This window comes from Salvelinus alpinus, chromosome 6 (assembly GCF_045679555.1).
Source record: "Salvelinus alpinus chromosome 6, SLU_Salpinus.1, whole genome shotgun sequence".
NCBI classification, from domain to species: domain Eukaryota; kingdom Metazoa; phylum Chordata; class Actinopteri; order Salmoniformes; family Salmonidae; genus Salvelinus; species Salvelinus alpinus.
In genome coordinates this window covers 88,818,439-88,832,405 of record NC_092091.1, presented here as the reverse complement: position 1 = coordinate 88,832,405, position 13,967 = coordinate 88,818,439, and the positions used below count along the sequence as shown (strand labels likewise).

Sequence of the window (13,967 nt, the reverse complement as noted above, 5' to 3'; positions counted from 1 at the left end):
TCCCTCCATTCATCCCTCCCTCCATCCATCCATCCCTCCATTCATCCCTCCCTCCATTCATCCCTCCCTCCATCCATCCCTCCCTCCATCCATTCCTCCATCCATCCCTCCCTCCATCCATTCATCCCTCCCTCCATCCCTCGCTCCATCCATCCATCCCTCCCTCCATCCATTCATCCCTCCATCCATCCATTCATCCCTCCCTCCATCCATTCATCCCTCCATCCCTCCCTCCATCCATTCATCCCTCCCTCCATCCATTCATCCCACCATCCTTCTCTCCATCCATCCATTCATCCCACCATCCATCCATTCATCCCTCCCTCCATCCTTCCTCTCTCACCTCTTGCCAGTCATCAGTGTTTCGACCAGTGTAGACACCAGTTCCTGCTGGTCTCCCTCTCCTCCCATCTCATAGACTAGACCAAGACCTTTAGACGCCACGTCCTGACTCAACTCTGGAGGAGACAGAGAGACAGATGAGGGGAGGAGAGAGAGAAGGGGGGGAGTCAGAGGACGAGGACAATACCTGGGTCTGAGTGGGTGGATATATGGATCAGGGTTTAGATGAATGGTTGTACTGGATTTACCATCAGACAGAATATTCCTCTTTAGACCATCAGTCCTATGATCTACTGTGTTACCCCCATTATACACACATCAGTCCATCAGACCTATGATCTACTGTGTTACCCCCATTATACACACATCAGTCCATCAGACCTATGATCTACTGTGTTACCCCCATTATACACACATCAGTCCATCAGACCTATGATCTACTGTGTTACCCCCATTATACACACATCAGTCCATCAGTCCTATGATCTCCTGTGTTACCCCCATTATACACACATCAGTCCATCAGACCTATGATCTCCTGTGTTACCCCCATTATACACACATCAGTCCATCAGTCCTATGATCTCCTGTGTTACCCCCATTATACACACATCAGTCCATCAGACCTATGATCTACTGTGTTACCCCCATTATACACACATCAGTCCATCAGTCCTATGATCTACTGTGTTACCCCCATTATACACACATCAGTCCATCAGTCCTATGATCTACTGTGTTACCCCCATTCTACACACATCAGTCCATCAGACCTATGATCTACTGTGTTACCCCCATTATACACACATCAGTCCATCAGACCTATGATCTACTGTGTTACCCCCATTCTACACACATCAGTCCATCAGACCTATGATCTACTGTGTTACCCCCATTATACACACATCAGTCCATCAGACCTATGATCTACTGTGTTACCCCCATTCTACACACATCAGTCCTGTGATCTACTGTGTTACCCCCATTATACACACATCAGTCCATCAGACCTATGATCTACTGTGTTACCCCCATTCTACACACATCAGTCCTATGATCTCCTGTGTTACCCCCATTATACACACATCAGTCCATCAGACCTATGATCTACTGTGTTACCCCCATTATACACACATCAGTCCATCAGACCTATGATCTACTGTGTTACCCCCATTCTACACACATCAGTCCTGTGATCTACTGTGTTACCCCCATTATACACACATCAGTCCATCAGTCCTGTGATCTACTGTGTTACCCCCATTATACACACATCAGTCCATCAGTCCTATGATCTACTGTGTTACCCCCATTATACACACATCAGTCCATCAGACCTATGATCTACTGTGTTACCCCCATTCTACACACATCAGACCTATGATCTACTGTGTTACCCCCATTCTACACACATCAGTCCATCAGACCTATGATCTACTGTGTTACCCCCATTCTACACACATCAGACCTATGATCTACTGTGTTACCCCCATTATACACACATCAGTCCTATGATCTACTGTGTTACCCCCATTCTACACACATCAGTCCATCAGACCTATGATCTACTGTGTTACCCCCATTCTACACACATCAGTCCTGTGATCTACTGTGTTACCCCCATTATACACACATCAGTCCTATGATCGCCTGTGTTACCCCCATTATACCCCCATCAGTCCTGTGATCTCCTGTGTTACCCCCATTATACACACATCAGTCCTATGATCTACTGTGTTACCCCCATCAGTCCTATGATCTACTGTGTTACCCCCATCAGTCCTATGATCTACTGTGTTACCCCCATCAGTCCTATGATCTACTGTGTTACCCCCATCAGTCCTATGATCTACTGTGTTACCCCCATCAGTCCTATGATCTACTGTGTTACCCCCATCAGTCCTATGATCTACTGTGTTACCCCCATTCTACACACATCAGTCCTATGATCTCCTGTGTTACCCCCATTATACACACATCAGTCCTATGATCTACTGTGTTACCCCCATCAGTCCTATGATCTACTGTGTTACCCCCATCAGTCCTATGATCTACTGTGTTACCCCCATTCTACACACATCAGTCCTATGATCTCCTGTGTTACCCCCATCAGTCCTATGATCTACTGTGTTACCCCCATTCTACACACATCAGTCCATCAGACCTATGATCTACTGTGTTACCCCCATTCTACACACATCAGACCTATGATCTACTGTGTTACCCCCATTCTACACACATCAGTCCATCAGACCTATGATCTACTGTGTTACCCCCATTCTACCCCATCAGTCCTATGATCTACTGTGTTACCCCCATTCTACACACATCAGTCCATCAGACCTATGATCTACTGTGTTACCCCCATTCTACACACATCAGTCCATCAGACCTATGATCTACTGTGTTACCCCCATTCTACACACATCAGTCCTGTGATCTACTGTGTTACCCCCATTATACACACATCAGTCCTATGATCGCCTGTGTTACCCCCATTATACCCCCATCAGTCCTGTGATCTCCTGTGTTACCCCCATTATACACACATCAGTCCTATGATCTACTGTGTTACCCCCATCAGTCCTATGATCTACTGTGTTACCCCCATCAGTCCTATGATCTACTGTGTTACCCCCATCAGTCCTATGATCTACTGTGTTACCCCCATCAGTCCTATGATCTACTGTGTTACCCCCATCAGTCCTATGATCTACTGTGTTACCCCCATCAGTCCTATGATCTACTGTGTTACCCCCATTCTACACACATCAGTCCTATGATCTCCTGTGTTACCCCCATTATACACACATCAGTCCTATGATCTACTGTGTTACCCCCATCAGTCCTATGATCTACTGTGTTACCCCCATCAGTCCTATGATCTACTGTGTTACCCCCATTCTACACACATCAGTCCTATGATCTCCTGTGTTACCCCCATCAGTCCTATGATCTACTGTGTTACCCCCATTCTACACACATCAGTCCATCAGACCTATGATCTACTGTGTTACCCCCATTCTACACACATCAGACCTATGATCTACTGTGTTACCCCCATTCTACACACATCAGTCCATCAGACCTATGATCTACTGTGTTACCCCCATTCTACACACATCAGTCCATCAGACCTATGATCTACTGTGTTACCCCCATTCTACACACATCAGTCCTATGATCTACTGTGTTACCCCCATTATACACACATCAGTCCTATGATCTACTGTGTTACCCCCATTCTACACACATCAGTCCTATAATCGCCTGTGTTACCCCCATTATACACACATCAGTCCTATGATCTACTGTGTTACCCCCATCAGTCCTATGATCTACTGTGTTACCCCCATCAGTCCTATGATCTCCTGTGTTACCCCCATTCTACACACATCAGTCCTATGATCTCCTGTGTTACCCCCATTATACACACATCAGTCCTATGATCTACTGTGTTACCCCCATCAGTCCTATGATCTACTGTGTTACCCCCATTCTACACCACCAGTCATTGAGCTTATTGTTGTGGTCTCCACTGAGTTATCGTGGACTCACCACCAGTCATTGAGCTTATTGTTGTGGTCTCCACTGAGTTATCGTGGACTCACCACCAGTCATTGAGCTTATTGTTGTGGTCTCCACTGAGTTATCGTGGACTCACCACCAGTCATTGAGCTTATTGTTGTGGTCTCCACTGAGTTATCGTGGACTCACCACCAGTCATTGAGCTTATTGTTGTGGTCTCCACTGAGTTATCGTGGACTCACCACCAGTCATTGAGCTTATTGTTGTGGTCTCCACTGAGTTATCGTGGACTCACCACCAGTCATTGAGCTTATTGTTGTGGTCTCCACTGAGTTATCGTGGACTCACCACCAGTCATTGAGCTTATTGTTGTGGTCTCCACTGAGTTATCGTGGACTCACCACCAGTCATTGAGCTTATTGTTGTGGTCTCCACTGAGTTATCGTGGACTCACCACCAGTCATTGAGCTTATTGTTGTGGTCTCCACTGAGTTATCGTGGACTCACCACCAGTCATTGAGCTTATTGTTGTGGTCTCCACTGAGTTATCGTGGACTCACCACCAGTCATTGAGCTTATTGTTGTGGTCTCCACTGAGTTATCGTGGACTCACCACCAGTCATTGAGCTTATTGTTGTGGTCTCCACTGAGTTATCGTGGACTCACCACCAGTCATTGAGCTTATTGTTGTGGTCTCCACTGAGTTATCGTGGACTCACCACCAGTCATTGAGCTTATTGTTGTGGTCTCCACTGAGTTATCGTGGACTCACCACCAGTCATTGAGCTTATTGTTGTGGTCTCCACTGAGTTATCGTGGACTCACCACCAGTCATTGAGCTTATTGTTGTGGTCTCCACTGAGTTATCGTGGACTCACCACCAGTCATTGAGCTTATTGTTGTGGTCTCCACTGAGTTATCGTGGACTCACCACCAGTCATTGAGCTTATTGTTGTGGTCTCCACTGAGTTATCGTGGACTCACCACCAGTCATTGAGCTTATTGTTGTGGTCTCCACTGAGTTATCGTGGACTCACCACCAGTCATTGAGCTTATTGTTGTGGTCTCCACTGAGTTATCGTGGACTCACCACCAGTCATTGAGCTTATTGTTGTGGTCTCCACTGAGTTATCGTGGACTCACCGTCAGGGTCCGACAGGATGGAGATGAAGGCCGTCTGGATCTCCTTCAGGTGAGACTGGAAGATGAGACACACGTTAAATACAGTCAATAACTCACAGGGACTTTAGTTCTCCATCACTTTCCTCTACCATCTTGGATCTCAGACTTGACATTTGACCCCTACTCTTGACCTTTCAATCAAGTCTGACCCCCCAGCCCTGACCCCTGACCCCCAGCCAGTCATACTGTACCCTGATCTCTTTGTGTTGGTGCAGCTTCTTGACCCCCCAGCCCTGACCCCTAGCCAGTCATACTGTACCCTGATCTCTTTGTGTTGGTGCAGCTTCTTGACCCCCAGCCCTGACCCCCAGCCAGTCATACTGTACCCTGATCTCTTTGTGCTGGTGCAGCTTCTTGACCAGAGAGAGCAGCCATATACAGGCAGCCTGTCTGACCCCTAACCCCTGACCCCCAGCCAGTCATACTGTACCCTGATCTCTTTGTGTTGGTGCAGCTTCTTGACCCCCAGCCCTGACCCCTGACCCCAGCCAGTCATACTGTACCCTGATCTCTTTGTGCTGGTGCAGCTTCTTGACCAGAGAGAGCAGCCATATACAGGCAGCCTGTCTGACGTGGGGGTTTTGACTTGGGATGTACTTAGCCAGGATGGAGTTCAGCACCCACGGCACCACATCGTTACTCTGCACATCTGACCGGGAGACAGAGGATTGGACAGTTACTACATACAAACAACCAATAGAAACGCATAAAAGACAACAACCAGAGCTGTGTTTCCCACCGCAGGAAGGATTGAACCACTGTCTTACTGTCTGGGGGACTGTATTGTTCCTCAGTACAGGTCCATGGGTCCCTGGCAGCTCCAGAACTGGTCCCTATCGCAGCACTGGTGATGGCCTCACCTACTGTAAACTGTAGTTCTACCTGTTTAGCCTGGAAGAGAGAGAAAGAGGGAGGGCGAGAGAGAGGGGGGAGGGAGAGAGAGAGAGAGAGAGAGAGAGAGAGAGAGAGAGAGGGGGGAGGGAGAGAGAGAGATGGGGTAGAGAGAGGGGTAGAGAGAGATAGGGGGGAGGGAGAGAGAGAGATGGGGGAGGGAGAGAGGGGTAGAGAGAGATAGGGGGAGGGGGGGAAACGAGAGTGAGGTGGAAAGGGGGAAGAGGAAAGGGTTAAATTCTTGCTTCTCATCATGTCAGTTCTTCCTGCATGATAAACAATGTCTTATGAAGCTTCATGAAGGTCCTATGAAGCTTTATGAAGGTCCTATGAAGCTTTATGAAGGTCCTATGAAGCTTTACGAATGTCTTATGAAGCTTTACGAATGTCTTATGAAGCTTCATAAAGGTCTTAAAAAGCTCCATTAAATGAGAACCAGTCCCCTACCTCCACAGAGTCCATGAGCCCCTGCAGCAGCTTCTTCTGGTGGGCAAAGTCTCCGTCCCCCACTGGTAGATAACCCAGAGTCTGGATGGCTCTCTCCTTCATCTGGACAGACAGAAACCACATTAATAAATCTAACTACACCTATCTATTAACTACACCTAGCTATTAACTACACCTATCTACCTAACAGTCTGGACGGCTGTATCCATGGTTACCTTGAGGGTCTCTTTCCCAGAGGGGATGCGAGCCAGCATGTTCTCCACCATGGCTAGTTTGGTGAATCCCTCTCCTTCTGAAGGGATGAGCAGAGTCCCGTTCCTCCCGATCTCCCCCAGGGCCGTACAGGCAGCGACCGCCAGCAGGGGGGAACCACTGTCTAGGAAAGAGCCTAGGAATACACACACACACGACATGAACCAACCTGGAAACACAACATTTGTGCAAGGAGGAGCACTGCCAGAGCCCTGCAAAATGACCTCCAGCAGGCCACAAATGTGCATGTGTCAGCATATGGTCTCACAAGGGCTCTGAGGATCTCATCTCGGTACCTAATGGCAGTCAGGCTACCTCTGGCGAGCCCATGGAGGGCTGTGCGGCCCCCCAACGAAATGCCACCCCACACCATGACTGACCCACCGCCAAACCGGTCATGCTGGAGGATGTTGCAGGCAGCAGAACGTTCTCCATGGCGTCTCCAGACTGTCACGTCTGTCACATGTGCTCAGTGTGAACCTGCTTTCATCTGTGAAGAGCACAGGGCGCCAGTGGCGAATTTGCCAATCTTGGTGTTCTCTGGCAAATGCCAAACGTCCTGCACGGTGTTGGGCTGTAAGCACAACCCCCACCTGTGGACGTCGGGCCCTCATACCACCCTCATGGAGTCTGTTTCTGACCGTTTGAGCAGACACATGCACATTTGTGGCCTGCCGGAGGTCATTTTGCGGGGCTCTGGCAGTGCTCCTCCTTGCACAAAGGCGAAGGTAGCGGTCCTGCTGCTGGGTTGTTGCCCTCCTACGGCCTCCTCCACGTCTCCTGATGTACTGGCCTGTCTCCTGGTAGCGCCTCCATGCTCTGGACACTACGCTGACAGACACAGCAAACCTTCTTGCCACAACTCGCATTGATGTGCCATCCTGGATGAACTGCACTACCTGAGCCACTTGTGTGGGTTGTAGACTCCGTCTCATGCTACCACTAGAGTGAAAGCACCGCCAGCATTCAAAAGTGACCAAAACATCAGCCAGGAAGCATAGGAACTGAGAAGTGGTCTGTGGTCACCACCTGCAGAATCACTCCTTTATTGGGGGTGTCTTGCTAATTGCCTATAATTTCCACCTTTTGTCTATTCCATTTGCACAACAGCATGTGAAATTTATTGTCAATCAGTGTTGCTTCCTAAGTGGACAGTTTGATTTCACAGAAGTGTGATTGACTTGGAGTTACATTGTGTTGTTTAAGTGTTCCCTTTATTTTTTTGAGCAGTGTATATTTAAAAATGATAAATATTAGTAATTCTTTCCTATATGCACAAATATATTTAAAAATTATAAATATTAGTAATTCTTTCCTATATGCACAAATACATTTAAAATTATAAATGAGTAATTTCTTGTAACAATGTGAATTAGCATAAAACGGGTCTAAATAATTAGCATAAAAAGGATAGTAAATATTATCTGAAACATAAAAACGTTGACAGTCACCTACCGATGGCTTTGGTTGCTATAGCGACCAGCTCCTCATCCTCCTTGGGCGTGTCGTTCATCCTCTGTTCCCGGTTGAGGGCGGAGTCTACGTTAGCGAAGGACTTCCTCTTGCTCATGTACCTGGCCACCATGTAGCCCAGCGCCATGATGGCTCCGTGCTGGGTCTCAGGGCTCTGCAGTTTCCAATTGGGAATACAGGTTTACTTTCAGCTCAGTGAAACTGGGACAACTTTTGCTTCAGTACATTACATTCAAAATGACCTTATAAAAACAATTTAGAGACCAGGAAAAACTGGGCCCTATATGTGCAGCAAATATATGTGAAAATAAACCAATTAGTCTGGGTACCAGTCAGCTACCATTCCACTCCTTGGGCTACATACGTGCGTATCTACAGGAGGGGAGACTACATACGTGCGTATCTACAGGAGGGGAGACTACATACGTGCGTATCTACAGGAGGGGAGACTACATACGTGCGTATCTACAGGAGGGGAGACTACATACGTGCGTATCTACAGGAGGGGAGACTACATACGTGCGTATCTACAGGAGGGGAGACTACATACGTGCGTATCTACAGGAGGGGAGACTACATACGTGCGTATCTACAGGAGGGGAGACTACATACGTGCGTATCTACAGGAGGGGAGACTACATACGTGCGTATCTACAGGAGGGGAGACTACATACGTGTGTATCTACAGGAGGGGAGACTACATACGTGCGTATCTACAGGAGGGGAGACTACATACGTGCGTATCTTTAGTGATCTTGATGAGCGTCTGAACGGCAGTCTTCAGCTCGTTTCCTGACATGGTGGACACCACCACAGCGTAGAGCTGAGCTGCTAGCTCCCTTAGGTCCTCCTTGTTGGTGTTCATTAGACTCTGCGGAGGGGAAATGTAGAATTAGCATCGGTTGGCGTTAGCGTAGCATGAAGCATACCAACGTATCCTTTACTGAAGTAGCATCAACTAGCTTTAGCATAGCATGCAGCATACCAACGTATATTTTACAGTAGTAGCATTGACTAGCGTTAGCGCCGACTTGCATTGCTTAGCATTGGCCTAGCATGTAGCATATCAAGGTACTATATCTGAGTAGTATATTACATAGCGTCGATTAGCATAGCATTAGCATTGATTAGCATTCCAATTCATATTTTTCATAAGTAGCGTCAATTAGCATTAGCATACCAAGGTATCTTTCACAGTAGTAGCATCAATTAGCAAAGCACGCAGCATGATTTTACCTTGATCCAGTCGATCTTGTGAATAAACTTGGGGGCCAGGTTGTGAGGACAGACTGACACCACCTCCAGAAGACAGTACATCACAGGGACTCCTATCAAAATAAATCAAGAATATATATTTTTTTAAACATACAAAAATGTATAGCTTACATTGTATCAGTTATAAATGATGTATTTACTGGCCTGGAATCCAAACGGATATGCTCATTTCATAATATCAACAACGGTTAAGCGGAGCACAGCATTTTGGATTCCAGCCCTGTAAACACATTAATATTTGGAGACAAGGTGATAAGGAAACAAGGAATCACATCACTCACCTCCTACAGCAGACAGCAGCTGCTGCAGTAGCTCCATGTAGACCTGTACAGGGTTGACCTCCGCCCCCTTGGTTCCAGTGGAGGACGGGGAGGTCAGGGGGTCGTTGGAGAGCAGGGTGTTTATGTAGCGTCCGATGGCAGGCGCGTCATCCTGCATGTCCGCCAGGCTCTTAGAGACGGGCGTGGCCCCGGCACTGTGGGCCAGACACATCCGCAGGTACAGCACGATCTGGAGACAGGAACAGGGATAGAAAGGAAGTGATGTCTATTAACAGGAAGTGATGTCTATTACCAGGAAGTGTGGCAAGGAGAAAGGTAAATCTCTCTAGTCCCATCATTTTTTCATGTTCTGTTTCATACTTTAACTTCCTCTTCCGATTGTTTTGTGGTTTTTGCCAGTCACAAACAGCATGATGTTCATACAACTATTTAGTTGAATTCGTTTTTTTTCTTTTCTTACCTCGGCAAACGCAGAAGGGTTGAAGGGTAGAGTGTACGTCCCCACGATGTACTTAGCTGGTGTCTTCATCCTCTGAGCAGCCTAAAAGAACAGACCAGGACAGATCAACAAGGCTGCCTGCTGACACACCTGTACTTCTACATGTTAACTAGAGAGTAAATGATCTAATGACAGGGGCTAGATCTGTGACGGACGGACGGGGGTTACGCTCTCACCTTCTCCTGGATGTAGGCCACCATGTCAGGGAAGGAGGGCATGGGTTTACGGCCCTCTTTCTCCGAGTTCTTAGCAGGCAGAGCCCTCAGGACACGCTGGGCCTCGCTGCACACCTCTTCTCTCCTATAATAACACACCACAGAGACACGGAGGTCAGGACACGCTGGGCCTCTCTCCTATAATAACACACCATAGAGACAGTGAGGTCAGGACACTCTGGGCCTCTCTCCTATAATATAACACACCACAGAGGTCAGGACACTGGGCCTCTCTCCTATAATAACACAGGACACTCTGGGCCTCTCTCCTACAATAACACACCACAGAGACACAGAGGTCAGGACACTGGGCCTCTCTCCTATAATAACACAGGACACTCTGGGCCTCTCTCCTACAATAACACACCATAGAGACACGGAGGTCAGGACTCTGGGCCTCTCTCCTATAATAACACAGGGCACTCTGGGCCTCTCTCCTATAATAACACACCACAGAGACACGGAGGTCAGGACTCTGGGCCTCTCTCCTATAATAACACACCACAGAGACACAGAGGTCAGGACACTCTGGGCCTCTCTCCTATAATAACACAGGGCACTCTGGGCCTCTCTCCTATAATACACACCACAGAGACACGGAGGTCAGGACACGCTGGGCCTCTCTCCTATAATAACACACCACAGACACACGGAGGTCAGTACACTGGGCCTCTCTCCTATAATAACACAGGACACTCTGTGCCTCTCTCCTATAATAACACAGGACACTCTGGGCCTCTCTCCTATAATAACACAGGACACTCTGGGCCTCTCTCCTATAATAACACAGGACACTCTGGGCCTCTCTCCTATAATAACACAGGACACTCTGGGCCTCTCTCCTATAATAACACAGGACACTCTGGGCCTCTCTCCTATAATAACACAGGACACTCTGGGCCTCTCTCCTATAATAACACACCACAGAGACACTGAGGTCAGGACACTGGGCCTCTCTCCTATAATAACACAGGACACTCTATAACAACAAACCATAGAGACACGGAGGTCAGGACACTCTGGGCCTCTCTCCTATAATAACACACCACAGAGACACTTTATACTACTACTTAATAACACCACACCTCCTCTGTCCCGCAACAACGCACAAACGACAAAAAAGAAATACAAATCGTATTAAGTATACAAAATTCAATAACACATTGACAAATACCATAGGAGCTATCCTACCATTGTGTGAGTATTATCCCTGTAAAGGTGGATGGGATATATTCACTGTAAAGTCAGTCAGTATTATCCCTGTAAAGGTGGATGGGATATATTCACTGTAAAGTCAGTCAGTATTATCCCTGTAAAGGTGGATGGGATATATTCACTGTAAAGTCAGTCAGTATTATCCCTGTAAAGGTGGATGGGATATATTCACTGTAAAGTCAGTCAGTATTATCCCTGTAAAGGTGGATGGGATATATTCACTGTAAAGTCAGTCAGTATTATCCCTGTGAAGGTGGATGGGATATATTCACTGTAAAGTCAGTCAGTATTATCCCTGTAAAGGTGGATGGGATATATTCACTGTAAAGTCAGTCAGTATTATCCCTGTGAAGGTGGATGGGATATATTCACTGTAAAGTCAGTCAGTATTATCCCTGTAAAGGTGGATGGGATATATTCACTGTAAAGTCAGTCAGTATTATCCCTGTAAAGGTGGATGGGATATATTCACTGTAAAGTCAGTCAGTATTATCCCTGTGAAGGTGGATGGGATATATTCACTGTAAAGTCAGTCAGTATTATCCCTGTGAAGGTGGATGGGATATATTCACTGTAACGTCAGTCAGTATTACCCCTGTAAAGGTGGATGGGATATATTCACTGTAAAGTCAGTCAGTATTACACCTGTAAAGGTAGATGGGATATATTCACTGTAAAGTCAGTCAGTATTACACCTGTAAAGGTGGATGGGATATATTCACTGTAAAGTCAGTCAGTATTATCCCTGTGAAGGTGGATGGGATATATTCACTGTAAAGTCAGTCAGTATTATCCCTGTGAAGGTGGATGAGATATATTCACTGTAAAGTCAGTCAGTATTATCCCTGTGAAGGTGGATGGGATATATTCACTGTAAAGTCAGTCAGTATTATCCCTGTGAAGGTGGATGGGATATATTCACTGTAAAGTCAGTCAGTATTATCCCTGTGAAGGTGGATGGGATATATTCACTGTAAAGTCAGTCAGTATTATCCCTGTGAAGGTGGATGGGATGGATGTAGTGCGGAGACTTTCTATATGTTTTATACTCGGTGTGTTATGTCAGTGTGTGTCTAGTGTTGAGACTTACGGGTCCCCGGCAGCCAATAGGAGCAAGTATCTGGAGGGCACGTGATCAGGAGCGAATACCGTGCTGGCGTACTTCATTGCCACCTGACGCACCTGCACCTCAGGCTGACCAATCACAACACAATATTTAGAACTTTGACTGACCAATCAGAAAGCAATACTCCAACTTAAATCATCTAGATTCTTCAGCAACACTAAATTCAGAGACAGTGATATTCCGGAATACTTTGACAACAGTGATATTCCGGAATACGTTGACAACAGTGATATTCCGGAATACGCTGACAACAGTGATATTCCGGAATACTTTGACAACAGTGATATTCCGGAATACGCTGACAACAGTGATATTCCGGAATACGCTGACAACAGTGATATTCCGGAATACGCTGACAACAGTGATATTCCGGAATACGCTGACAACAGTGATATTCCGGAATACTTTGACAACAGTGATATTCCGGAATACTTTGACAACAGTGATATTCCGGAATACTTTGACAACAGTGATATTTCGGAATACTTTGACAACAGTGATATTCCGGAATACTTTGACAACAGTATTCCCTACAATGACGACACAATATGAAACACGCGCCATATATTCCTGGTAAATTATATCATACGTTTTTCTACACCAAATTTCATAGTAGAAATCCTAGCTAGTAGAACTAGTAATATTTCATGTACAAATCATAGAGAGATCATAGGACAGGGGTCAGAAACAGGTGGACCGTGGTGATTTATGTTGGACCCCCCAAAGGAAGAAGAACAAGGGCAAAACAAGACATGAATCAGCAGCAGGATTTAGTTTAGGAAATCTGTTCCCAAAGTCTTCCCATCAATAAAGAGATATGTGACGGTGTCTCAATGTAATCAAGGTATGAAATTACTGTTATTTTCAAATAAAATCTATTTCTTGGACTTTGGACTTTGCCTTTTACAAATGATTACATTTAGGTTCCGGCTCCCCGATCGTCCTCTCCGACAATAATGGTCTCGGGGCTGAATCTAGTTGCCTACCCTCCGTCGTAGGAGAAACCAGAGCTTCCATCCGGTTGAGTACGGCCCCCTGTAGGTTAACGTGTCACGGGAGAAATCATATCTAGTGTTACCTTGCCCATGTAAGCTGCCACCAGAGCTTCCATCAGGTTGAGTAGCGCCCCCTGTAGGTTAGCGTAGGCTCCCACCATCATAGACAGAGCCTCCTGGATGGCTAGACGGACGTCGGGTTCCTCCTGTACACAGACAAGGTCAGACGGGGCAGGAGGACGGTTA

The 13,967-nt window shown here is 46.6% G+C and overlaps 1 protein-coding gene across 3 annotated transcripts in view; it reads right to left on the bottom strand.

The window, feature by feature from the left end:
* Positions 1-13,967, bottom strand: part of ecpas (Ecm29 proteasome adaptor and scaffold) — a 57,792-nt gene that overhangs the window by 30,264 nt on the left and 13,561 nt on the right. For all 3 annotated transcript variants that reach the window (XM_071408281.1, XM_071408280.1, XM_071408282.1), the window contains exons 14-27: positions 13,805-13,927; positions 12,691-12,794; positions 10,347-10,470; positions 10,132-10,212; positions 9,672-9,900; positions 9,352-9,443; positions 8,852-8,986; positions 8,098-8,269; positions 6,606-6,778; positions 6,391-6,492; positions 5,820-5,943; positions 5,556-5,701; positions 5,014-5,068; positions 344-458 (exon numbers count right to left, since the gene is read on the bottom strand). In XM_071408281.1, the coding sequence (XP_071264382.1) occupies positions 344-458; positions 5,014-5,068; positions 5,556-5,701; positions 5,820-5,943; positions 6,391-6,492; positions 6,606-6,778; positions 8,098-8,269; positions 8,852-8,986; positions 9,352-9,443; positions 9,672-9,900; positions 10,132-10,212; positions 10,347-10,470; positions 12,691-12,794; positions 13,805-13,927 (1,775 nt within the window). The remainder of the gene's footprint in view (positions 1-343; positions 459-5,013; positions 5,069-5,555; positions 5,702-5,819; positions 5,944-6,390; positions 6,493-6,605; positions 6,779-8,097; positions 8,270-8,851; positions 8,987-9,351; positions 9,444-9,671; positions 9,901-10,131; positions 10,213-10,346; positions 10,471-12,690; positions 12,795-13,804; positions 13,928-13,967) is intronic.